Source organism: Sebastes umbrosus, chromosome 20 (genome assembly GCF_015220745.1).
Source record: "Sebastes umbrosus isolate fSebUmb1 chromosome 20, fSebUmb1.pri, whole genome shotgun sequence".
NCBI lineage: Eukaryota > Metazoa > Chordata > Actinopteri > Perciformes > Sebastidae > Sebastes > Sebastes umbrosus.
The window spans coordinates 6,141,447-6,167,179 of NC_051288.1; the positions used below are offsets into that span (position 1 = coordinate 6,141,447).

Genomic DNA, 25,733 nt, shown 5'->3' on the forward strand with positions numbered 1-25,733 from the left:
TTGGCTGCAAAAGGGGGACCTACTCAATATTAGACAGGTGGTCATAATGTTATGGCTGATCGGTGTATATACGCTGAGCAGAGGATTGTGGGTCAGAATAGCCAGATAAGCATGGCGCTTGCGTACTGCAAAATATGACCGGATGTAGTAGGACATCCTGGTATTTTTAGCATACCACATTTGACAGACTATGTATTGGGACATATTAAATCTTCTTCTGGCATACTAAATAGTATGGTAGTGTGGGTACTGAAATGCACAGCATGACCTGTTCGGACCTTGACAGGTGCTATCTTCTGTCTCTGTGCTCTCAGGGCCGATGCAGTGTGGGCCTCATAGTGACAAAGGGAAAGCTGTAGGTGTGTGGGAGACCCCGATGAGTCGTGAGGTTGAACGATCGCCATGAGAATGGACGCAGGCCCCCCTGCGTCGTGGGGCCGTTAATTGCCTCTGCAACCAGCTGGACAGCCATCCGGTAGTCTGTCACCTGTACCATGAGATAGATATGGGTATAGGGAGTAACAGGAAGAAAGTGAGGTCATTTAATAATATGGTTAAAATATCAAATAGACATCCATGAAGACATTTCTGTTGCCATTAACGGAGTTTGGTTATTCTAAACCTTATACTTATTAACTATGAATGTTTGGGTTCAACCAATGTGGGTTCCGTGACATTTTAAAACTGCTGATCACATTAAATTTGACCTTTTTAAAGCCAGAAATGAAAAGGTTTCACTGTTTTTCCTCATTTTTTTTTTCTTCAGAGTGGAAAAGCCTCTGAAGAAAGCTCCTGACTAACAACGTTGTTTCCATGTTAGCAGCTCTTTCAGGCAGGGTAACCCAGTGTACATGTCCTAAACTCTGGCATCTTTGATTGAAAAATGTACTTTTTACATTACTTTGAACATTATACCAGCTAAACATCAGCATGTTAGAGTTGTCATTTTGAGCATATAACTAAATGATTAAATAACTAGGCTTAAACAAAACAGGCAATGAAAAGAAAATATCATTGCAGGTTTTAACAAACATTTTAGGAAGTTGGGAACATAAAGGACCTGTGTGACAGTGATGAAAATAACCAATATTGAATAATAGGCTATATTATTCCCACACAAAAACACATGAATGCACCTATAAACAGTTGCAGGCCTGCAACTAACTATTATTTTCATTGTCAATTAATCTGTTGATTATTTTCTTGATCAATCGATTAGTTGTTTGGTCTATAAAATGGTGAAAAATGTCAATCAGTGTTTCCCAAAGCCCACAATGACGTCCTCAAAATGTCTTGTTTTGTTCACAACTCAAAGATATTCATTTTCCTGTCATAGAGGAGTAAAGAAACCAGACAATATTCACATTTAAGAAGCTGGAATCAGAGAATTTTGACTTTTTTTTCTCTTAAAAAATTATTCAAACCGATTAATTGATTATCAAAATAGTTGGCGATTAATTTAATAGTTGACAACTAATCAATTAGCTCTAAACAATTCTGTATAATATTTTGTAATGGCACTTTTTTTCATAGCACATAACTTTATTCTGGCACTCAAGTGCTGATGACCTCTGACCTTGGTGTCATAGCAACCTCCTGGACGTGGTCTCCTTGGTCTCAGGTCGTTACGGCAACAGATGGTTTTACACGGATGGCCCTTGGAGTACGGGTCTCTCTTGTAGTCTGAAACAGAACGAGTCAGACTTTTTTCACGCTGCTTACAGTCTGAAAATATCTTGAACTATTTGTGTGCGTTTTCTGCTGCATCTCCAAAGTCCTTTGAGTTCAGGAAAGGATATAAAATATGTTCCACCTACTGTTGTATCTCATGATGTGTTTGAGGGAGCTCAGGTCAGACACCTTAGCTTGGTCCCTGCGGAGGATTTTGGCTCGGGGACAGAGGTCGTAAGAGAAGTCCTCTCCGTATCTCTTCCACATCACGCCGTACCCACTCAGGTTGTAGATTTCAACATGGAACGGTATGTTGTAGGATGGCCAGTAACCTGCCAAATGTAGCACAATAAAGGAGGTTGTCCAGACACATTATCCCGGATAAAACCTATATAGATGGATGTTTGTTTCTCACCTCTGCGTAAAGCTTGAGTCTGATCAGAGTGCATCACCTTCCCGGGAATCTGCTCCACCACAGTCAGAGCTCCGTCCCTGATACTGTGACCCAGAGAAACCTTGCTCAGGTCCACCACCATGTACTGGCTGTTATATGTACCTAAAACACAGAGGGGGACATGCTCTGTCTCCTGCCTCACAGACACAGAGAATCCACGTGGGGTTTGAAGGTCAGTAAAGCATGCTGTTGGTTTTCTAGGGCAGGCAGTGAGTGCATTTAAATCAACTTGGAGAGACTTAAGCTTGCTGTAAATTGGTAAACCATCTCAGTGAACAATTTGTTGTCTTTATTATTTGTCACGGGGACACCGTGATTGTGTGGTACTACAGTTGCGAGCGGGGATCATCTTCAAAACTGTCCTTGCAGAGTATCCTTGCAAGTGGTCAAGGATACTCTGACAGCTGAGAAGTGATGGGAAGTTTCTGAAAAGGAGCTTTTTTATTTTTTAATCTACTGTCACACTAGTGACTCTGTGTGGTTGGATTGAGCTAAAAGTCTACATCAAGTATTGGACAAATTAAGAACATTTTAACCTGCTGGTGGTGCTAGATGAAAAGTCAGAGAATCACCAAAGTCACTGGATTCATCCTCTTGGGACCATGAATGTATAAAATGTCACTGCAATCCATCAAAATCTATAGACTGTATATAAGAAGTGGACGTAGTCACCGTGACGTCTCCCATTGGTTTGTGGAAACCTCGAGTTCTGAGATTTGGCTGTCACCATCTTGGGTTTTGGCCGTCGTCATCTTGTTTTTTTGGAACAAGAAAATCGTGTCTAGAAGGTAACCCGCAAATTGGGAAATCTGATCTGTAATCTGCAAAACAATTTCGCAAGACTCCCTGCCTGATGACCTATCCTAACCTCAACTATTCGAGAACAACTATCTCGCAAGAGTTTCCACACTCGCAGGTTACCTTCTAGACACAACCCCAGAAGTGACACAAGAGGGTGGAGCTGACGCTGAATATTTTTAAGCGACCAAAATACTACAATTAACTTTCATGAACTGAAAACACACTGTGAAAGGGTTAAAGTTGTAAGACAAAAAACACTCAGACCGGACAACGCCGTGGTAACGACCTGTTAATCACAAGGTAGCCACGTACTATAACATCCCCTGCTTTATCCTCTATTTGACTCTAAATGGGACCATAATTCACTAAATGAACATCATGCTGTATTGAAGAAGACTTGAAACTAGTAATTGAAACTATAAACTCATGTTTACAATGTTTACTGAGGTAATAATAAAATGAGAAGTAGTCTCATTTTCTCATAGACTTCTATAAAATCAGACTTCGTTTTGCAACCAGAGGAGTCGCCCCCTGCTGGCTGTTAGAAAGAATGCAAGTTTAAGGCACTTCAGCATTGGCTTCACTTCTCAGACCCGGAGGTTGCCCACTGGATATTTCAGTCTGTACCAAAGTGATGGACCAACTTTGTCATTCTTAGAGCCATGCTGCTATAACCTGGCTACAAATTCCCTGAAGCTGGCTACCGAACAGGAATGTTTAACACAGTGATCTTTAAAATATCAGATGTCAACGCGTCCTTGAACGCACCATTAGGTAAAGTTAGACTGTCTGTTTCTGCAAGTCCAGGATTACTGTATTGACATAAACTCCTGACTTTCTAGAAGGAAGGAAATTAATATATGTATATATATATATATATATATATATATATATATTATATACTATAACCTTTGGAAAGTGTGCAAGTGTGCACATAAAACATACATGTTTTGGGCCAAAACATGCAAAACCACCACAAAAGTATGGTGACTTTATCTAATAACAGACCAATATTGGTAAGTCACATCATTATCTAGTTGCATGGCTTCTAGTATATGACTGGCAAAGGAAAAACAACATGCACAGTCTTGCATGTGCCTGAGGGATCTGATTCTAGAAAACAAACTTCTGGCTCTGGAGTTACTGACTTGCACAGACAATAAACCCCTAACCTAACCCTATCTATATGAAATTGCAAAGGCAAAGGCTCTGATGTTCACTTCCTGCAGGCCACCACAACAGTTTGGCAGGACGGAGAGCAAGAAGCTGGTGGGTGACGAGAGGACTGTCAGTTTCAAGAACACTCTGTCCTGTTCTCCTCTGCCCTCCCATAGCAACATGACGTGAAAGATCAAAGCAGCTGCCCAATTAACACAAGTGGTGTGTAATGAGAACGATGGTCTGTTTGAGAGCCGGTTAAATCTCTGTGGAAATGTGTCCTGTGGATTTTTACATAGCCAGGGTTTTAGACTAAAGTAATCATTAATTCCTTTCTGCAAGTCTCATTTTCCTTTTGTCTGTTCTTATTTCTCTATCCTGCCCCGTCGTTCTATTACTCAAATACTTTACTTTGGTGACAGGTCAAAGTGTCTGTTCATCTTTTTAACATCTGTTCTATGAATTGGCACACAATTTGGTACAGACCAGTGGGCAACCTCCAGGTCTGAAGAGTGAAGCTAATGCTGAAGTGCCTTAAATTGGCATTCTTTCTAATAGCCAGCAGAGGGCGACTCCTCTGGTTGCAAAAAGAAGTCTGATTGTATAGAGGTCTATGAGAAAATAACCCTACTTCTCACCTGATTTATTACCTCGGTAAACATTGTAAACATGAGTTTATGGTCTCAATCGCTAGTTTCAAGTCTTCTTCAATACAGCATGATGTTCATTTAGTAAATTATGGTCCCATTTAGAGTCAAATAGACCATAAAGCAGGGGATGCTTTAGGGCGTGGCTACCCTGTGATTGACAGGTCGCTACCACGGCATTGTCCAGTCTGGGAGTTGTCCGGTCTGGGAGTTGTACAGTCTGGGAGTTGTCCGTGTTTTTGTCTAAGAATTTTAACCCTTTCACAGTGTGTTTTCAGGTCATGAAAGTTAATTGTAAGATTTTGTTGCCTACAAATGTCTTATTCAGCTTCTGGTTGCAAATAAACAAGATGGCGACGGTTAAAATACCAAACTCGAGGCTTAGAAACGGCAGTCCACAAACCAATGAGTGACGTCACAGTGATTCTACTTCTTATACACAGTCTATTGTACAGACATTCATGGTTCTCAGAGGATGAATCCTACTGACTTCGTTGATCCACAGACTATCCCCAGCATACTACTATTCCCCAGCGTACCATGAGGTTGGTTTCAAGTGAAATGTCTCAACAACTATTGGACGGATTCTCATGACATTTGGTACAGACATTCATGTCCCCCTCAGGAAGAATTGTAATTGATCCCCTGACCTTTTCTCTATTGGATATATTTCAATGTGTATTTAAATTACATGTGTTTATAGTCTGTACGCAACTTCTATGTATTGATACCTGGTAGGCCACTGTCAGCTGGCATTCAGTATTCATGGTCAATCTGTAGTTTGTCAGCCATTTTTGGGGTTTTGAGATCACGTGATCATGTCAGCATTATAATATATGAGGCAGGAAGGAGTTTTAGTTTGTTTGATCAAAGGGTTTGCTTATGCAAAGAAAGAGGAATTGAACATCATGTCTTCTGCTGACACGTCTGGAAGAATATAAGGGTTTAGAGCCGATTCTTTTCAATTGAAGAAACAAAGTCCTTATTTATGTATTTGAAAAGTGTTCAACAACTGATCTTTTCCTACTTTGGTTTTGAATCCACCCCCCTTGATTCACATCAACTAGGATTTCACCTGAGTTGTATTTGGAGAAGATGTGCGCCCACTCCTCTCCGCTGTGTGCCAGGCTGTTGGCCAGGCGGACTCTCTGCCAGGCCAGCAGGCTGTGAGGGCCGAGCTGGGATAACAGAGAGACGTTGAAGACGCCGATGGAGGTCTGAGTCATCAGCAGGCCGCTCCCAAGCAGGTAGAAGTCGTCCAGAGACATCAGGAAGCCTTGAGGAGGAGGAGGACGAGGATGAGGAGGAGGAAGTGGTGGTCATATATAGAAGCCAAGAGTAGAGGGAGTGAGAGGAGAAGGATGTTTTAGGACAAATATTAGAGAGGGAATATTTGAGATAATTTCTTATCCTCACCTACAACCTACAGCAGGCATGTTTTTTTAAACAAAGTTTAAAGGTGCAGTGTGTAGGATCTGGCGGCATGTAGTGGTGAGGTTGCAGATTGCTACCAACTTAGACCTCATGTGCCAAGCGTGTAGCCAAGAACTGCGGTGGCTGGCGCAAAAAGGCCCTATCTAGAGCCAGTGTTTGGTTTGTCCGTTCTGGGCCACTGTAGAAACATGACGGCCGACTCTGTGAAGAGGACCCGCTCCCTATGTAGATATAAACGGCTCAATCTAATGTAATGAAAACACAACAATTCTTATTTTCAGGTGATTATACATTAAAGAAAACTTTTATTACTATTATATTCCATTTCTGCCAATAGATTCCCAAAATGCTACACACTGTGCCTTTAAAAAGAGTTTTAGCCTGGCTCGCTGTTTACCGCTAACCAGCAGCTAGCTGTAGCTGTATATTTACTTCACTATTACTACATACAGAAAGAAGAAATACTTCTTTAATATTCCTGCTACTACCATTATATTACCACTACTACTTCTATTACTATTAATGCTGCTGCTGCTGCTACTATTAATAATGAATATACAATACTGCAGCTGTTATCAATAATGTAAATCATAGGCAGAGGAATATTTCCACCACCCACAACCACTTCCACTCCTACATAAAGTATTTGCATTGGATCTTTTCTCATTCTGTTGGCTCTGACCTGCTAAATGCGTCACATTGTCAGAGAGAAAGCAGCTTAGGAAGAAGGCTGCAGGAGTCACACCCCACCTGCAGTGGCAGCGGTGTGTTTCGTCTCTTCGATTTAATATAGTGAAGTGATATCCTTGGCCTGCTGGCCTCTAAAAATAGTGCATTAAAACCACTCCTGTTCTGATAGCAATGGAGCCTTGTAAGAGGATTTTTGATGCCCAGACCACACCGCAAATCTTTGCCCACAAAATTATTCCGCCTCCTCCTCCGACTCGACGGTGAGGGAATACATTTCATCATGGCTGTGTTTTGTGCACACACTGCGCTAGATGTTTCCCCCGTCACTGACTAAGCTGTGTGCTTAGCAGAAGAATTACTTTCTGTACAGAATGCACATTGAGGATTTGGGTTAAGTCCTTGATGTCAGTGTTTATGTTTTCCAAGATGAAAATGAAACCGTGTGGATTAAGGACAAGCCGTTCACCTCAACTCAGGGCTTTCGCAGGAAAGCTGTGCTTTGCTGTACTGTAGGTTGACAAACTCTACTGTTCCAAATTCAGGTCATGCAAACACTGTTTCATCTGCAAGCTTTGAATCTCACTTTTGCACACTTTACTTATGCCATATCTTATGATCTATTAGGAGAAAGTGTAAATACAGTCTGTGCAGCTCATGTGTGATATCACACTTTGTGCAAGTGTGTGTGTGTGTGTGTGTGTACCAGGGTAGCTGCTGAAAGACATCTTTCCAGTGGCGGCGTGTGTGTCAGACACCCTGAAGTCCCAGTGTTTATAGATACGCATGGTGGCTGCATACGTATACCAGCTGGAGTGACCGAACAGCAGGTTCTCAAAGCCTGGCAGCACCTTGGACACAGAGGAGGGAGAGAACGGGTATGGCATGTCGTGTCTGATGTTGGCAGTAATAAAACGATGGACTGGTTCGGGCATGTACATGCTATTTCACTGAATCACTCTTGAATTATAATTATTTTAATTTGGCAAGCCCTGAAGTTAACATCTAGCGCCCTCATCACGTCAACATTTTTGATTCATCCAATACTTTGTTTATGTGAAATACCTGCAGAACTAATGACATTCCCATCAGCTGTACTTTGTGTTTGGTGCTAATTAGAAAAATATTAGCATAATAGCATCATTAAAGGGATAGTTTGGGAGTTGAAGCAGCGGAAGCTGAGATATCACATCTTTTAGTTCCTAGTACGGGTCAAGCTCCAAAAACACTGGACCCTTCATTTCCCATGATGCAAATCAATACTGGCTTTTGTTACACCCCTCCTGCTTGGTAAATACCCACATTTTGCAAACTTAAAGGGATAGTTTGAGTGTTTTGAAGTGGGGTTGTATGAGGTACTTATCCATAGTTAGTGTATTACCTACAGTAGATGACGGTCGTCACGCCCCCAGTTTGGAGAAGCAGACAGGAGTTACCGCACGGAAGCAATCGATGTACTGCTGTGGACGGGGCCGGCAGCAAAATGTATTTTAGCCACCTAAAAAAAAGGCTCACTTAAAAGAAAAATCAATATCAGTTTAAGTGCATGTTATGTATAGAATATTTTCACTGGTTTACCTTGCCGTGTGACAGCTATACAGTCTATGTTTCCAACAGCGAACTGAAGCTGCTATCTATGCTCTCACCAAAGCAACCAGACTCCATTGGAATTTTTTTTGATTTTTACTTAGCAGAACGCGGGAGTTAGTTTGTTTGTGTTATTGTTTGACTTTGGTTAGTTCTGATTCACCAAAGTCACCCAATGACGCAAACTTTGTGTTCTGCGAAGTCAAATTACAGTTTTTTTCAATGGAGTCTGGTGGCTTTGGCGAGTGCATAGATGGATAACGGTTTCAGTTCTCCCTCGGAAATGACCGTCTCACAGCAAGGTAAAGTGGCGAAAATATTCTAAATACAGCGTACACTTAAAATGATATTGACTTTTTTAGGTTAGCCTTTCTATTAGGTGGCTAAAATATGTTTTGCTGCCGGCTCCGTCCACAGCAGTACATTGCTTTGCTTCCGTGCGGTAACTCCTGTCTGCTTCTCCAAACTGGGGGCGTGCCGACTGTCATCTAGGTAATACACTGACTATGGATAAGTACCTCATACAACCCCACTTCAAAACACCCAGACTATTCCTTTAAGGTTCCAATAATCAAATGATCAAATAAAATCTCATTAATTAAAACCTAATGTGGATTTCTGATTGCACTGCCTCACTCAGTGTCCTCATTCCATTGGCACTTTGTTGTTTTGCTTAAAAGAGTGGAGGTGGAAGAGAAAATATCCTCCTCCCAATGGCCTTTTGGCATTCATTGATGCACTTCAGAAGAGGAAAACCCACAATAAAACTAATTAGGCACTGAAGCTTCCCAAGTACTCCCTCACAGCTTGAGCCAAATGAGCTTGGCCTGACCTTGATGAGAGCGGTGCAGTGGCCCATTCCTGGCATCCTGAAAGCGCCGGTCCCTGCGGAGGAGTTGGAGCGAGGCGTCAGAGCTGGGACGAGGTCCAGGAGGTCGCCAACGCCATTCAGAAACTGGAGGGCGAACGCTGACAGAGGCTGGGAGGGGGATGGTGGAAGTGGCTGAGATGAATGACATGATACTGTGGACAACTCTCTCACTGTTTCTCCAACACACACACACATTCACACACCTCCCTGTGTTTGCTTTTGGCCCACTGTGCAGCTCCGGCGTGGAGTCCGTCCAACTGGGCCAGGATCAGTCCCAGGTGCTTCCACAAGGGGTAGCTGTGTCTCCTCAGTTTCACCTGCTCTCTGGCCCACTGGTCCTGCTTGCTGTGGATCATTCAGACAGCTGAGAGACACTTTGGGCTGTTTTCTGTTACTAATCAGTGCGTTTGGCTGCTTCTCAAATGTGCTGCCTGATTTTGCTGTGTGTCTAAATTCAGAAATACAACAATCACTGCATGCATAAATGGCATTTTTGCATTTAGTGTACACTAATGTTTGACAAATATGAGACAGTGCTGGTGAAACTGGCAATAATTCATCAATCAATATCTTAACATTTTAATTCCTATATAAAATAAGAATACAAATATGAGTAAAATTATATTAATATTAATATTTCAACAAATGAACCTACTCATTCAGGTGAAAAAGCTTCCGAAAAAGCATTAGACATGATAGCTTTCCATGAAAACTGTATTTATTATTATCATTGTTAGTAATGATTTTATTTATTTTTTTATTTTTTTATTTTTTTTATAATGCAAATTTTTTGTTAATAATTTCCAATGCATATGTTCAATACCAATAAAATTTTATCACAAAAAAAAGAAAACTCAGAATAATGAAATGATGAGAATGAGGAACCTCTGGTATATATAAGAGTAGACAAGATAAAGCCGATTTATCCCAGCAAAGCCATCAGACCAATTTCTGCCAATATGCCTATAATGTTTAATCTTAGCCTACAGGCCATGAATGTGAACAGATAGTGAGACTGTACCTTAAAAACCTTTTCAGGGGATTCAAAACCTTCTCATCCTTTAGGAATTGAGGGTACATGTTGAAGTAATGATTGAACATCTGTCTGCGGAGAAAGAATAAGAACAGCTGGAAATAAACCATTTCTATGACACTAAGTGAACACAGTTACAGCTACAGTTATCACTGTCAAAATTGGAATCGGAAATTGGACTTTAACACTTTATGAAGAGCAGCTGCCACATTTTTAAAGAGGAGCTATTATACTTTTGTGCTTTTTCTCTTTCATTTAGTGTTATATAGTTTTTTGTGCATGTAAAAGGTCTGCAAAGTTACAAGGCTCAAAGTCCACGCCAAAGGGAGTTACTCTCCCCCACAGAAACACTGCTCCTGAACTGCCTGAAACACCTTGATTGAAGTCCCGCTTTTTCTGCCAAGTAACACATTTGCGTAATATCTGCCTAGTGGCTAGTTTGGCACCCAAACAAAGCCAGTTAGAGCGGAGCTGGAGCGGAGTCCAAAGAGTTTGGTTCAGATGACCAATCACAACAGAGTGGGTTAGCTGGGAAAGGGGGGTACCATGTAAAACATGTTCTAAAAAGAAATCCAAATACAAGTATGAACCTGAAAATAAGCATAATAGATCCTCTTTAAAGGCTTTCTCTGTGTTTTGATTATCTTCTAGTATTTTTTTTTTGCATTTAGAATTTGTTAAAACTGATACAAGTCTTTTACAACACAATGCCGTATAACAGGCCTTTTCAGTCGCGGGCAATTCAAACTTTCATAGTGGGAAAAACTCAGGTGTTACTAATAACATTAGCAATGAATCTGTTCTATTAAAGTGTGACAGTGAGCCAAAGCTAAATGGAACAAAACACCTTCAGAGTAAAATTTAGCAAAAAATTTTGTAAGTTGTAATAATTTGTAGAATTATTTTTTTTATTTTTCTCCAGCTAACTGATGTAAAATGAATATATCAAATTATTTTGCTCGCACATATTCAACGTCAGAGACACCCTGGCAACAGACATACAGTCTATGGAGACTGATAACTAAAATGATGCTGATTGGCCCTGACAGAGACCCCGTCAATCATGGGGGATGACATATTTGTCTATGCCTTGTTAAAGACAAAGTATGTGCTATTTTCTGATTCTGATTCAATAGCTTGAACACAGACTTGAGTTGATGATGTGTTCAGGTGACTTGGTGACTGATCCTGTGGGCTCAAAGACTTTTGGTTTGAGATATTTCACACAAATTAGTTTAATTTGCAGTTCACTTCAAGACCCGTGAGACTCACCCAGCAGTGAGATAACCCTCCAGGTACCCAGCAAGGAAGAAGGTGGTCTCGTCTTCCTGTGTGATCCCTCCGTGACCTGCTAGGATCTCCAAGACGCCCCATCCAGAGAGGAGCAGAGTGTCATTGAAGTAACCGTAGGCTCCCCCCTCTGTCTCCATCACCCCCTCCTTCAGGACCACACTTTTCTGGGCAGCATCCCAGTACACGGTGGCCTCTTGGAGCTCTACCATTGTAGGAGGATGGACGGGGTCACAGGGTTGAGGTTGGATAACACACATTATGTAAGATAATGTCATGACACCAGTAGAATGAACTACAAGGAAAAAACAGCTCATAAATAACAAATTAACTTTCTTATTTGTTGCTTGATTGGTTTCTGTGAAATAAGTATTTATCTTTATAGACTAGTGGTTCACATTAAATAGTATAGTTACTTGAACATACAGATAGAAGATAATTTATTTACTACTACTGATTTTCTTGTAGTTTGCACATACATGGAAGCATATGGTTTTCTCCCAGTAAACATTAGTAAACATAATATGTATGCAACAAAATAAAAAATAAATGGTATGGTAATATATGTCAAATAGAATAGAGTAGAGCAGAATAGAACAAAGACATTTGCATTATATAACACCTAACATAAGTGCTACCATGATCTGTTTGTCATTTGCAATTCCATATCAACAAACAGCTTTTCTTTATATATTATATTATATTATATATTATATTATTATAGATATTATAGATATATTATAACAGACACACCACGGCAACGTTACTCACGGTAAGTTTGCACTGATGCAGCCAAAGTGCTCAGCAGGACGCAGAGTTTGATGCTTTGCTTCTTCTGCATGTCAGCTGGTATTTTCTTGCGAACCTAATAAATGTTATTATGGTCAGTCATATTGAAAGCGACGGTGATGAAGCGTGATTTCTCAAGAGTCCATGAAGCGTTGTATTTCGGTTGCAGGTACTTTTAATTGCGTGTAACATTTTTCGTCACCATGATCATCCTCAGCATCAACTTCCCTTTCGCCGAGCAAAACAGTTCACCCCAGATGGGACTCGAACCCACAATCCCTGGCTTAGGAGGCCAGTGCCTTATCCATTAGGCCACTGGGGCAGTATGCAGAAGGGGCGGAGTCAAAATATTTTATAACCGTCTACGAGACTTACTGTGACTTGGTTTTGATTGTGGAGTTTGTATTTGTATAACTTAAAACCTCCGCTTTGACAAATTGAGTTTCTGAAACAACATTGTTATATTAATTCCTCTGAATACACAATATGTGAACATAAACCATGGGCTTGGATAGGCCGAGTGACACGATCACCATGGTGATGCGCTTACGTTTTATGGGTGATTCCATTATCTCCCTCAAATAGGGGTATCTATGTTATCCTAATGCGACTTTGACTATTGAAATATGCACACAAAGCCCTAGATATAACATTCAAGCGCCGAGTTACCCTGTAAATATCATAAACTTGCTGGTGTTGGCCAATATTTTCCCAACTGCTTTTTATTAAAACCGTGCGATATTTCAGTCTGTTGTCTGTTTTATTTACACAAATGGAACTTTCGCACATGCGCAGTAGCCAGTATGGTTTTGTTGTGAGAGATGACAGAGTTTCAACCAGCACGTTAAGAGTTTAAATAAATAGTCTGTATGGAGGTAAATATACTAGCTGTCTAATCTCAGTGACAAAGCAACTACTAACCCACCTGTGAGGCAGGCAACTGTTTCAATTAAATGTCAGGTATGAGCAGCTAGTGTTAGTGTTAGCCACCTAGCATTAGCTCGGTAATGTAGCGTTAGCAACACGGTTACTGTGGCTACGTGATACTGCTGCTCTCTGTACAATAGCTGCTAATGCTACCACTGGTGTACCATCTGTTATACAGGACCTGAAGAAATCACTGAAGATGCCGCTCTTTGGAAACACGTTCAGTCCGAAGAAGACTCCTCCTCGCAAATCTGCCTCTCTGTCCAGCCTCCACACGGTGAGCTCACACAACTGATGGATGAGTTCACATAAACCCTTATCCCTCATTGACCCCTTGTCTAATCTACACTGTTGATTGATGTATTGTCTTTTACTCTCATCTCTTTTAGTTGGATCGCTCAACAAGAGAAGTCGAGCTGGGTCTTGAGTATGGACCTCCTGTGATGAACCTTGGAGGTCAGAGTTGGAAATTTGAAGAAGGACATTGGATATCAGGTACTGAGTTTGATAATGCTCAATTTCCTGTTTGCTGCTGCCTTTTATTAAACCAGATAATGATCTTATATACTGCACTAGAGCTTTTACTCGTGTGTTATATTCTATTTTAGCTTCTATCCTATAGCTTTTATTTCTAGCTTGTTTTTATTTTCTAATCTTTAATATTTTTATGTTTTTATAACTGTTTTAATTATGTCTTAATGTTCTTTTGCAATTTGTCGCAATGTTCTTAAATGTTCATGTAAAGCACTTTGAATTGCCCTGTTGCTGAAATGTGCTATACAAATAAAGCTGCCTTGCCTTGCCTTACAGAACAGTGCAGTGGCTGCAGTGCTTCCACAGTTTAGATAGATAGATAGATAGATAGATAGTAACTTTATTGATCCCAAGGGAAATTCAAGTTTCCAGCATCACAGTTCCATAGTGCAAAACATGTTAGTAAAAAGGCAGTCAAAAAGTTAGTAGTGCAAAGTACAAAAAAAATATACCAGATATAAAAATACAAGTAGATGAAGAAAACTGTTAAAACTGAATATAGTGCAGGGTAACAGCTGTGATACAGGACTATTCAAAAAGTGAATATAGTGCAGGGTAACTCCAGTAGATTAGTCTATGCAAGTGCATTATTATCTGTCCTGCAGACCGTCCTCCTTTTTCCCCAACCTCCCTAGAGAGGTGTTGTACAGTTTGATGGCTCGTGGGACAAAGGATTTCCTGAGTGTGTCTGTGGAGCACTTGAGGAGCAGCAGCCTGCCGCTAAACAAGCTCCACTGTTTGGTGATGACGGCGTGCAGAGGATGGAGTGTTCTTTCCTCTGCCACCGTCACCAGAGAGTCGAGCTCCATGCCGACCACAGAGCAGGCCCGCCTGATCAGCTTGTCTTAAGTGCAGAGAACAGGTGATCGATCACTGTTGGTCTCTGAATGGCCAAAACAACACTAATTCTTGTTTTTTCTCCTGTGTATGTTGAACCAGAATCTGGTGGGAATGCATCTGGTAGGGAAGTGCAGCGGCTTAAGAAAAGAAATGTACAGCTTGAAGAAGAGAACAACCTCCTGAAACTTAAGATTGAAATTCTGTTGGACATGGTAAGACCTGAGCAGCTTTGATTGTGCCCTTACATTCTCATAAACATAAAAAATGCAATATGCAAGTTTATTTAAGTAGGGAAGTTTATTTTGGCCTCCTCCTCCTTAAACCCCTTTCAGGCAGATGCAGTGACCTTGGATAAACCTGTGTTTGTCCAATGTATGAATGGGCCAATATATCATATCATATATGATCACCTTCAGGTATGGAGGCAAATAAGAGGCATACGTATTTGAATTTTAACAGCCACTGAATACTTAATATTGAAATTTAACCACTGAATTCATAGCGTAGAAATAACTTTGAAAGCCATGTATCCAAATTTATTTTTTCTGAAATCAACTTGATGCAATAAAAATACGAAATTTCTAGATTTGCAATTTCAAAAGCTGAATTTGAATATTTTTTTCAATGTTTACAAATTTAAAGAAATTAAAAAATATATTCAGGTTGCTTCAATGTCTCTTATTTGTTTCCAGACTCCGTAACCATGCTTGCAACATATGTTCAGTTCCGGTTTAACACTGCTTGGATTTGTTATAAAAGTTTGCTTAATATATTTTAAATACACACTTAATTACCAGGTCAATGGTTGATGCAATTTAGTGTCTTACCAAATCTGTGTAACTGATTTTTAATCATTCTCTTCTAGTTGACAGAGACTACCGTAGAATACCACCTGATAGAGAAAGAAGTGGAAGATATAAAGACTCAACATCGAAGGAAGAAATGACAAACCGGATCCGATGCATTCATCCTAGGAAATGTTCTTCATTCACAGTTTGAAGTTTGTTGATGTAAAAAAAAAAAGAAGCGTTACTTTGTTTTTAATTTTTGTTTCTTTGCTCATAAGCACAGAGATATTTTTTTTCGTATAATGAGGACTTTTGTGCTGCCGGTCTCGGCCCTGCTTGTATTTAATTGGAAAAGCAGGTACCCCTTAATCAGATTTAGTGAGGACTTTTATTTGTTCTGTCCTGCATTTAATCAAATCTTAAACAACTGTGAACATGTTTGTTCTATACCCAGCATCATTTCTACATCTTTTACATCTGTATGGCAAATATTGGCCGACATTTTCTTTTTAGGATTTTTTGTATTTACTGTATTTTCTATTAAGATTAAAAATAAAGTCCATTACGGGTAGTGTGCCGTTTATTTCATTCACAGTTTTTAGAATATAACCATAAACACTTATTGGATTGATATTTTGTTGAGTCATATCCAGTGACAAATTCACAAGAAGTGAGTTCCACATGTGAGCAGTAATGTTGCCTGCTTTTGCATAAATAATTCTAATAATTTTAAAGTTCATTCTTGACCTTGGGAACAATAGTTTGCAAAAAATCTTATCTCAAGGTCCACCTGCTAGCTTTTTGCAGAGCTTTTACTCACAACTCAGTAAGTGGACCTTGAGCAACGTTTTTTTTTTTGTCAAAATCCTAGATCATCATTAGACATTGTGATAATGTAATGTACAGTATGAACTTACTTAGTATGGCTTTGATACCAACCAGGATAGAAAATCTTGTGTTTATGGCTTTTAGAAATGAACAGCTGCATTCCACTTGAAATAGTCACATATACCCTCAGAAATGAATACAACACCTTTCTGAAGATTTGGCAACCCTATTTAACCTATATGGACTCCTTGCCAACACCTATATCGGATTTGATATAACAAAATGATCAGACTTGATTCATCATTAGTCATCTGAATAAGTCCGAACACTGCATCTCGTTATTTATGATTTGTTTATTTGTGTATTTAATTTGTTTTTTCTATATCCTTTTTAATTCAATTGATAATAATTGTTAATTAGCCTACTCCTCTTGAGTTAGGTTCTTTTTCAGTTTGTATGTGGGTGGGATAGGGAGGGAATTTGGAGCCATGTTTGTGTGAGTTTGTGTTCTGTATGTTTTGTATATTTGGTTAACTAAAAAATTTGAAAATAAAATATAAAAAAAAAGAAAATCTTGTGTTTTTATCTTCCTCTGCATCACTTCTAGTACACGGTAATATTACCAATTCTATGATGTCATCATCAAATTTCTATCCTCTGTGAAATGAAGTCTGGAATTTCAATGTTTGTTTGAATATACTTCCCAAAAATTTGATTTGCTCAAAGTAGAAATGTGCATTGATAATATCCTGTATTAAAAATCAATAATGGGTTCCAGTCAAGTTCAAGTTTCAAGTTTAGTTTATTGATCACATACACATTGGCATGGCAGTGAGATTCTTTGTTCCTGTTTGTTACTCTCTCATCCCTGTATAATAGACAATCGATCAATCAATCAATTGAATAACAATAATGAAGTAAAATATAATCATCATTATAAACATTATAAATATAGCAGCAACAATAGCAAATTGTACTATTGTACTGTAATAGCAAATACATCCAGTCATGGATGTATTAAGAGAACAGGACCCAGTCAATGAAATGTACGACCTTTTATAAATTAGTTTTAAAAATAAATTAGTTTAAAAAATTTGATTTGTTCAAAGTAGAATAGAATAGAATAGAATAGAAAGCTTTATTGTCATTGTATTAAATACAACGAGATTCACAGTTGCCACTTCTGGTCAGTGCTTTAAAAACAAATACCTGACAAGACGAGGCAGATAAAACATATAACAGGTAAAACACACATAGTTATAAAGTAAATAAAATAGGTAAGTAGATGTAATAAATAAATATAAACAGAAGTGTTACACTAGAAGTATAAAATATAAAAATAGATGTAATGTAAACAGAGGTAATTGCACTTGTAAAATAGGTAGGGTAGATGTAATAAATAAAATGTAAACACAGGTAGTTGCACTATCACTAACACTATTATCTTAAATGAAGTCTGCAATTTCAATGTTTGTTTGAATAATACTTCCCAAAAAATTTGTTCAAAGTAGAAATGCGCATTGATAATATCCTGTATTAAAAAATCAATAACGGGTCCCAGTCAATGAAAGGTACGGCCTTTTATAAATTAGTTTTACTCTCTTTATTACTTTACTACTCGCTGATTGGTCGACGTACCTGTCAATCAAAATTCTCCGTGCTGTGATTGGTTGAATAGTCCTGACTGCGCAGGCGCATGTTTTAGTGAGTTGTAGCGTTCCGACCGGACGGGTTGTTCTTCCTCCAGCCGGAGAGACGAAGTAGTTTATAACACCTCTTTAAACCGCCTGCTCTGCTCCGACTACTGTCAAATTACTCAGCCATATAGCAGCGGACTTCATTAGTATACACTCAACTTTTAATAATGCCTCGAGGCGGTGAGTATTGATCAAGTAAACGTTACATGCTAATGTGTTAGCAAGCTAGTTGTAGCTAGCTAGCTGTTAGCTAAAGTAGCATGAATCCCCGTTGAACTCTCACATGCTTAGCTGTTAGCATGCTAACCGGCTAGCATGGTGTATTTGCGGGTATAATAGAGTCAGGAAACACACAGCGTGTACTAATGGTGGCTAATTAATGTCTACACGTGAACATCTGCTGGTGATTTCAGTATCTAAACGCCTTGAATTGTTCAGTTTCTCACCATTTAGTGTTTAACCATGTGCACCGTAGACCAGCTTCAGGCTACACATATTTAATGTTATTTATTTCAGCTGTTGTTACTCTCACCAGATGCGTTTACAAGTGTTTAGTTAAAGTCTTCTGTAGCTGAGTATCTAGCTATCATGTCTTCACTCTCTCTCTGGCCATGACATTTCGGCGGTGACGCTAGCTGGCCTTCAGTGAACGTCATGTGTGACTCATCTCCCTCCACACACTCTCTGCCTCCGTTCACACGTTGCACTAGCATGTAGATCTCTAATTACAGGTCTGAACTGTGTTGGGATGTTATCACCCAGAGGTGGTTAGGGACAGGTGTGTCCACATACATGGGGTGTACATAAAAACAGCCACATTTGCGCAACATAATGACTGACGAAATTATCATAGTAAGTAAGTAATGCTTTATTTATATAGCACCTTTTTAAAACACACCGTTGAAAAACACACAAGAAGAAACATCAAACAATAAAAAAAAACAAGGAAAAAATTACAATATGACACACAGCAACAATGAGAAACATACAAAAAAAAAACAGACAAACACACATGTGGATGAGGCCTATAGAAAGGCTTGCACATAGAGATGGGTTTTCATAGTAAGTAAGTAAGTAAAGCTTTATTTATATAGCACCTTTTAAGACACACCGTTACAAAGTGCTTCACACACAAGATGTAACATCAAACAATGAAAAAAAACAAGGAAAAATTACAATATGAAACACAGAAACAATGAGAAACGGATCAAACAAAAACAGACAAACACACATGTGGATGAGGCCTAAAGAGATGGGTTTTTGGAAGCCGCTTAAAACAGTCCAGAGATTCAGCAGCTCTAACAGATAGGGGGGAGGTGATTCCAGAGAGCTGGGGCTAAGACAGAAAAGGCCTGATCACCTTTTGTTTTGCAGTTTGCGCAGGGGATGGATAAAAAGCCGAGATTAGAGGATCGAAGTGTTCGACAGGTCGAATATGGAACATGGTGACAACATGGTGTCTAGTCCAGGCCTCTCAGTATCAACAGAAAGCGTCGTCAAGGGCCACATATAATCACATTTAATAGTACAGTTGTTGAGTGGAATGAATGTAAATGTGTCCTTGTACTGAAAATGTCTCAGTAAACTTTGTAGTTTTCTTGTAGAATGACCCCAAAACCTGTTGGATACAGTTGATTTGCCAGTAACAGCTCTTATAACTGTGTTGCAGGGAAAAGAGGCCACAAGGGCAGAGGGAAGCAATTTAGCAACCCCGAGGAGATTGACCGACAGATGAAAGCGCAGAAAGAGTTGGTGAGTGAAAGATCTTTGTGGCAGACGCGGAGTTACCTTCAAACAAGGCCTGGTGTGATTGAATGTGTTATGTTAACAGGAAGAAAATCCCGGTGCAGAGAACAAGAGCGATGCAGATTCGGAGGAAGAGAGCAGCAGCGACGACGACGGTGATGTGAGTGAGGGCAGGGGTATGATGTTGTCTTAGCGGTGAAACTACTTGGTCAAGAACTAAGTGGGGTTGAAGGACTGACACCACACCGAGTGTTTGGTGTTGAAGTTTGGCCTTGCTAAAATGCATTTAGCTTCAACTCCATTGTTACTGCTGTCCTTATGTGACATTGTTTTATTTTGGCATCAGAGGGATTAAGAAAACACACAATGAACAATAAAATGTCTGGAAATGTGTTTTTGGTGGATAAAACTACACACATACAATGGTTAGATGTAGTAGCAGCCACAGTAGCAGTTAAGGCCCAGACACACCAAACCGACGGTCGGCCGTCGGACAGTTTGGTGCCGCCGGTGAGCGGCGTGTCCCGCACCGTCGGCTCTAGTCTGGAGGTTTTTCGGCCGATTCAGCATGTTGAATCGGCGGCAGCACCCGTCAGTGAGAGAAAAAACTCAGATTGGCTGTTCAGCATAAACGAATCCTTGCACGAGAAGAGATATGCAAGCCAAGAGGAAAAACACAGAAGACTCTTCACATTTTTCATCTTCATGTCATCTGATCATTCCAATACATGGATATTTTCACAACGACATGACCATGTGGAATGGTAAGTGAGAGTGGTATGAAAATGGTTGGCAAATGCCGCCTTGTTTCATGTACGTATCATAACAAAGGCTTGTATATACGCAGTCCTCAATCTTCCGGTTTCCCTTTTTGAATGATGAATACAGACTACCGCTACCTGCTGGTAGAGAGAGTTATTTCATCTCACGCAGGCACAGAACGTCCATGCTAACTGGCCATCGGCTGTAGTCTTTGCTGTGTGTTCGGGTGCAACTTTTCAAACAAATGCGACTCAACAGGCGGCCTTCGTCGCCGCTAGTTCTCTGATGTCGGGTTGGTGTGTCCCCAGCTTTAGACTAACACATTTACCAACTTCTGATTTTATTTACCAGCTCTGTCTTGGTAGTTTCCTGTCTCACTGATGTTAAAAAGGTGTTTCTTTTTGCGCACAGAGGAAGAGAAGCGGAGTGGAGGGGCTTATAGAGATTGAGAATCCCAACCGTGTGTCTCAGAAGAGCAAGAAGGTGACTGAAGTAGATGTCACTGCTCCCAGAGAGCTGTCTCGCAGGGAGAGGTAGGTGTCACACAGTCACTCAGGAAATTATTATATTTTGTTTAGCTTTTGAAATTAAACAATGTTGCTGGCACCAGACTTTTTTTATTTCGATTAAGCATTTCTTTATGTTATGTGTATGCCCTCCCATTCTCTTTGTCAGAGAAGAGATAGAAAAGCAGAAATCAAAGGAACGCTACATGAAGCTCCATTTGGAGGGGAAGACTGAGCAGGCCAGAGCCGATCTGGCCAGACTGGCCATCATCAAGAAACAGAGAGAGGATGCCGCCAAGAAGAGAGACGATCTCAAGAAAGGTGAGAGGACGCAACTATTGACACACCGGTCGGTAAAGTCAAAACTTGATTTACTAGAAGGGGAAATTAGGAATCACATTGCTGATTTGAATATTTTTTCAGTTCTGTTAAACATATTAAGTCGCTGAAAATGCAAAGCTGTACGCGCATTAGCAATCCGGTCTGACTGCCTCCGGTTGTCTTTAATTCAGTAGCAAGTTCACTGCTGGTTTGAACTTTTTCATTCAGTTCTGTACAAAAACAAGGCCTGTATTAGCACTACTTATAAGGCTAATAGCTCAGCAACCATCTACTTCAACAGAGTGGTTGCATCATGTTTATTTCTGTGGCTTTCAGGGGTCTTTCAATCAGCAAGTTACATACTGTACTGTATAACCCAGGGTAGAAAATAAAATACTTTTTCACAGGGCAATTTTTGCCCCCGAGGTTCGAAATTTGGAGGTATTGACATAAACAATCACACAATTGTTTTTTGCCCCCTTGATTGTGTTTTATGTGGCAAATACCTAGAATTTGGGGGCAATTTTACCTTTAACCCTCGATTATTTCTGACACTGATATAACCGCGTTATTTTCAGTCACCAGTGAGGGAAGCGCCAATGCAAAACACTGCAATGATTCATTATTCTCAGTTCAGCTTTAGGATTTCTTGTGTCAGATTTGTTCATACATGTACTGGATACCTAAAGTGTGCACACTGTGTCCTTACATGCAAGGCCAGAAAATGCAAATGCATTTTAGTTAAGAGAAGAAGATGGGAACTTCCACAAAATATCTTGGCATCATGTAAGATTTGCCACTGTATCAGGTTGTTCGAGCATGCTCTCCTCTAAGGATGCATCGATGACACTTTTCTCTGACCAAGTACTTACATTTGGGTACTTGCTAATACCAAGTACCGATATGAGTACTTAGTAATACCATTACAGTTCTAGCAATGAGTTTGAAGTTTTATTTATATTAGATATTCCTCACTTTCTGACTGTAACAAATTAAATATACAACGTGATGCTGATGCTGACATTTTAACATTCAACTTTGTGTTTTCCTGATCAATACAGAGCATAGTTTGCAGTATGGATGTTAATAATTAACCGTTTAACTGTTTAAATATTAAAAATAAAAAGCTGAGAAAAACTCAGTGGTTTGTCACTTAGGAGAACAGCTGGTCATAGCCTGAGCTGAAGTTGTTGCTAACTCTAGGGCTAACCCCCTTCACTTTAATCAGCAGGTAGCAAACAACACACGAGAACTGGGCTTGCGTCTTGAGGAGTTGTGGCATTTATTTACCGACAAATAAACTGTACACACACACTGCACCGCTACGTTCACAGCTTGCTGTAATATTACTGCTGACTTCATACTCATCATCACACACACACACTCTGTCTCTCGACCGGACGCTCACTAACGTTACGCCGGGCTTGCTATACACTGGAGGAAACCCCCAACAGAGTTTGCCAGGCAAATGCAGAGCTGACAACCTCGCAGCTAAACTAAATGATACGGTGGAGACTAAAGTGGCTGCATGTGTCCACGACAATGCACACAACATTGTGTCTACTCTCCCGGAGGGTGAACTGGGGGACTGCCTGTTTTGCGCTTACACTGCAGCTGGCTGTAAATGAAGGATTTAACCTGTTTGCATCAAGTTATCGTTGCAGCTGGGCGGCTTATTAGGCACTTCAACCACAGCACCCCTGCATGCAAGGCACTAATCTTATTGATTAACGTCAGGTTGCTGTAAAGTGGGCGGGTGCTTTTGTATCGGAGTAGTTTTACAGTTACGAGTACATGAGCACAGTATCGGACCTCTGTGCATCCCCTCATCGTAACTATAACTTCCAAAAGCAAACATTAGGATTCACTGAGCCGTTGTTCTCCTGTGTGCTGCACACGTTGTTTGGAGCCTTACGTAATTCTCTATGTTGCTTCTTATTTATTTATTTTTGCAGATAAAGGTGGTGAAGACGCCAAAGCAAAGCGCTAGTCCTCCATCTGCAAGCTACAACATGCACTTCAGCCTCAGCGGGATGGAGAGAGAAGGAGATCTGGAGGAGGAGAACGGGGAGGGGGACCAATACGAGTGGCATCAGACCGGGGGTGCTTCTGAACTCCCGCCCGTCATTTCAAATCAGAGGGGCGTGGGTCGTCCATAACGTTGTAGTCGGGACGGGGAAAACGGGTGGATCAAAGCGAGATGAAGAGGAATGCGACATTTGGGATGCCTCCAGGTTTCTTCCTCAAGAGGAGACGAATCGCAGGTTTTCCAAGTGCTTCACTGCCTCTTTTCTCCTCCCCACCCACCAGGGTTTTAATTCTGAAGCTGCTGAAGTTATTTCCATTTCTTTTGATTGATTCATACATTTTTACATGGTTACCTAATCCGAGTTTACTTAATGACTGGACAGCAATTACAGTGAGCGTGCATGGGGATATCTTTGGTGCTTTGCTTTTCCTTCCATCTCGCCTGTTTTGAGGGCAAATCAGTGACAGATGGAGAAAAAGAACACTATTCAGAGGATAAACTGATATATAGGAATTATACAATGTAGTTTAGTATTTGTGGATATGTTGCACAAAGACATTGTTATATTTCTAAAGATTTTAGTTTTTTTTCCCCATCATCCAAACAAGAATATTCTGCTTTTCCCACCAGCTTCTTTTTGTCCCGGTGTTGGTTTTGCCATGTTTTGATCCCCTTTTTTTTCAATAAGAAATTCACAGTTGGAAGAATGATCGGTCCTCCTACCACGACACGTCTAGAAAGTAGAAAAATATTTAGTTTCTTTCACTTTGTCATAGCTCTTTTCCCCAAATTTACACTTTGCTCACTTGAATCATCTTATTGCTGTCAGTTCAAAAGTGTTTCAGAATGTGTTTTGTAAGCACCTGTAATATTACTTGAATTGCCTATAATAAGCATTTTTAAGTGTCGAACATCAGTGCTGGAAAGCATCGTCTCAAACTGCCTCAGTAACTGTGGCCTTGCCCTGTGGTTCTATAGGAGGGATTGTGTCTTTTGTTGCCTCTTAAAAAGTTTACACTAGACCAGTTCACTGTCTTTCTCCTGTTATTAAAGTCCTACAAAGAACCTACACTGAGTTAGTTTATTAGGTACACTTAGAAGCTAATAGAATCCTTTACATCATTGCAAATTACCACCAACAGTGTAAAGTAAAACGCCACATTATCTACGTCACAAAGAGAAGATTTACTGCAGGGCATTGGTATTGTTTAGACTGCAAGTGTACGTGATAAACTGGTAACTCAGTGTGTTGGCGATTTGGAAATGCCTTGATCAGGAAAACAGTATTCCCTATATCATGACAATAGCTTACAGAACAAACCGTTGAAACCACAAAGAGTGAGAAATGTAGCCACAGCGTAAAAATGAATTCCTCAAGTTTTCCGACATGTATTTGAAGTCATTTTTAAAAAATAAATTCATTAATAGATAAATAACTTTTATGTTGTGTTTTATATTCAATTTGTTCAAAGGTTTTTCTAGTTACTCGCCTAAAGCAGCTGGAATTTGTAGTTCTTATGATTCATGTACTTGCAAGTTATGGCACTGAAAGTGATGGCAGCAGATGTGTGTAAAAACACTGTAAAAAAAGTTAAGTTGTTAGATTCAACTATTTGAGAAAGACTCAAATGACAATAGGGCTGCAAGTAAGGATTATTTTCATTGTTGATTAATGTGTTGATTATTTTCTTGATTAATCGAATTAGTTGTTTGGTTTAAAAAATATCAGGTAATGGTGAAAAATGTCGATCAGTGTTTCCAAAAGCCCAAGATGACGTCCTCAAATGTCTTGTTTTGTCCACAACTCAAAGATATTCAGTTTACTGTCATAGAGGAGGAAAGAAACCAGAAAATATTCACATTTAAGAAGCTGGAATCAGAGAATTGTCTTTTTTTCTTTTCTTAAAAAAATACTCAACTCGATTATCAAAATTGTCGGCAATTAATTTAGTATTTGACAACTAATCGATTAATAGTTGCAGCTCTATATGACTCAATGGGCTTCATGCAAAAAGTGATATAAGAACAAATTTCCTCTTATTTTTGTTCTTATTCACCAATGTTTCCTCATTTTTAATCTCTTAGGTAAGAGAAAATTGTACGGGTGGTCGAGAGCATTCTTACCAAGATAAGAAAAAAAGCATCTTGTATTCAGTCCACAAATTTTGTCCAACGCAAGGAAACATCCGTTTTAAATTTGAAAAAAAACAAAACATGAACATCATGTAATCAAAATTAGATTATTATACGTTTTAGAGTAATTATAATGATTGGATTAATACATTTGTGGGCTAAAGAAATACTATTGTTCCATTGATCCCACCCTTGGATGA

General features: G+C 39.8%; 3 protein-coding genes and 1 non-coding gene across 6 annotated transcripts; 2 read left to right on the plus strand and 2 right to left on the minus strand.

Annotated features, from left to right (window-relative positions):
- On the minus strand, positions 1-13,024 carry LOC119479930 (phospholipase B-like 1). 2 transcript variants are annotated; one of them, XM_037755929.1, is made up of 11 exons: positions 12,405-13,024; positions 11,616-11,838; positions 10,332-10,415; positions 9,514-9,655; positions 9,272-9,418; positions 7,559-7,703; positions 5,807-6,007; positions 2,087-2,227; positions 1,818-2,003; positions 1,577-1,683; positions 1-487 (listed from the first exon to the last, which is right to left on the minus strand). In XM_037755929.1, the coding sequence occupies exons 1-11, from the start codon at positions 12,472-12,474 to the stop codon at positions 311-313; spliced, it is 1,623 nt and encodes a 540-aa protein (XP_037611857.1). In that variant the 5' UTR covers positions 12,475-13,024; the 3' UTR covers positions 1-310. The 2 variants fall into 2 exon arrangements, with proteins under 2 accessions (XP_037611857.1, XP_037611856.1); XM_037755928.1 differs by having other exon boundaries at positions 11,616-11,928.
- trnar-ccu lies at positions 12,672-12,744 on the minus strand. Its single transcript has one exon. It is a non-coding gene; the product is annotated as a tRNA-Arg (tRNA).
- Positions 13,025-13,159: 135 nt separating the features above from the next.
- On the plus strand, positions 13,160-16,082 carry cby1 (chibby homolog 1 (Drosophila)). Of its 2 annotated transcripts, none has more exons than XM_037755939.1 (5): positions 13,160-13,297; positions 13,528-13,626; positions 13,739-13,844; positions 14,823-14,935; positions 15,589-16,082. In XM_037755939.1, exons 1-5 carry the CDS (start codon positions 13,292-13,294, stop codon positions 15,667-15,669), a joined length of 405 nt encoding a protein of 134 aa, XP_037611867.1. In that variant the 5' UTR covers positions 13,160-13,291; the 3' UTR covers positions 15,670-16,082. The 2 variants fall into 2 exon arrangements, with proteins under 2 accessions (XP_037611867.1, XP_037611868.1); XM_037755940.1 differs by having other exon boundaries at positions 13,237-13,382.
- Positions 16,083-18,018: 1,936 nt separating this feature from the next.
- Positions 18,019-24,842, plus strand: pdap1a (pdgfa associated protein 1a). Its single transcript, XM_037755938.1, has 6 exons — positions 18,019-18,216; positions 19,706-19,788; positions 19,868-19,942; positions 20,956-21,077; positions 21,220-21,371; positions 23,327-24,842. The coding sequence occupies exons 1-6, from the start codon at positions 18,204-18,206 to the stop codon at positions 23,359-23,361; spliced, it is 480 nt and encodes a 159-aa protein (XP_037611866.1). The 5' UTR covers positions 18,019-18,203; the 3' UTR covers positions 23,362-24,842.
- Positions 24,843-25,733: the final 891 nt, after the last annotated feature.

What these genes read in the sequence shown, in the direction of transcription:
- LOC119479930 (XM_037755928.1), bottom strand. Translation starts at nt 12,474, where the DNA reads ATGCAGAAGAAGCAAAGCATCAAACTCTGCGTCCTGCTGAGCACTTTG. An exon ending in CCAAAAGCAAACACAGGGAG is followed by an intron (nt 9,419 to 9,513) that starts GTGTGTGAATGT and finishes TCCCCCTCCCAG; the next exon opens with CCTCTGTCAGCGTTCGCCCT. An exon ending in ACACATCATGAGATACAACA is followed by an intron (nt 1,684 to 1,817) that starts GTAGGTGGAACA and finishes GTTCTGTTTCAG; the next exon opens with ACTACAAGAGAGACCCGTAC.
- cby1 (XM_037755939.1), top strand. An exon ending in CTCTGTCCAGCCTCCACACG is followed by an intron (nt 13,627 to 13,738) that starts GTGAGCTCACAC and finishes CATCTCTTTTAG; the next exon opens with TTGGATCGCTCAACAAGAGA. An exon ending in TTGAAATTCTGTTGGACATG is followed by an intron (nt 14,936 to 15,588) that starts GTAAGACCTGAG and finishes ATTCTCTTCTAG; the next exon opens with TTGACAGAGACTACCGTAGA.
- pdap1a (XM_037755938.1), top strand. An exon ending in GCAGCGACGACGACGGTGAT is followed by an intron (nt 19,943 to 20,955) that starts GTGAGTGAGGGC and finishes TTTTGCGCACAG; the next exon opens with AGGAAGAGAAGCGGAGTGGA. An exon ending in GAGAGACGATCTCAAGAAAG is followed by an intron (nt 21,372 to 23,326) that starts GTGAGAGGACGC and finishes TTATTTTTGCAG; the next exon opens with ATAAAGGTGGTGAAGACGCC.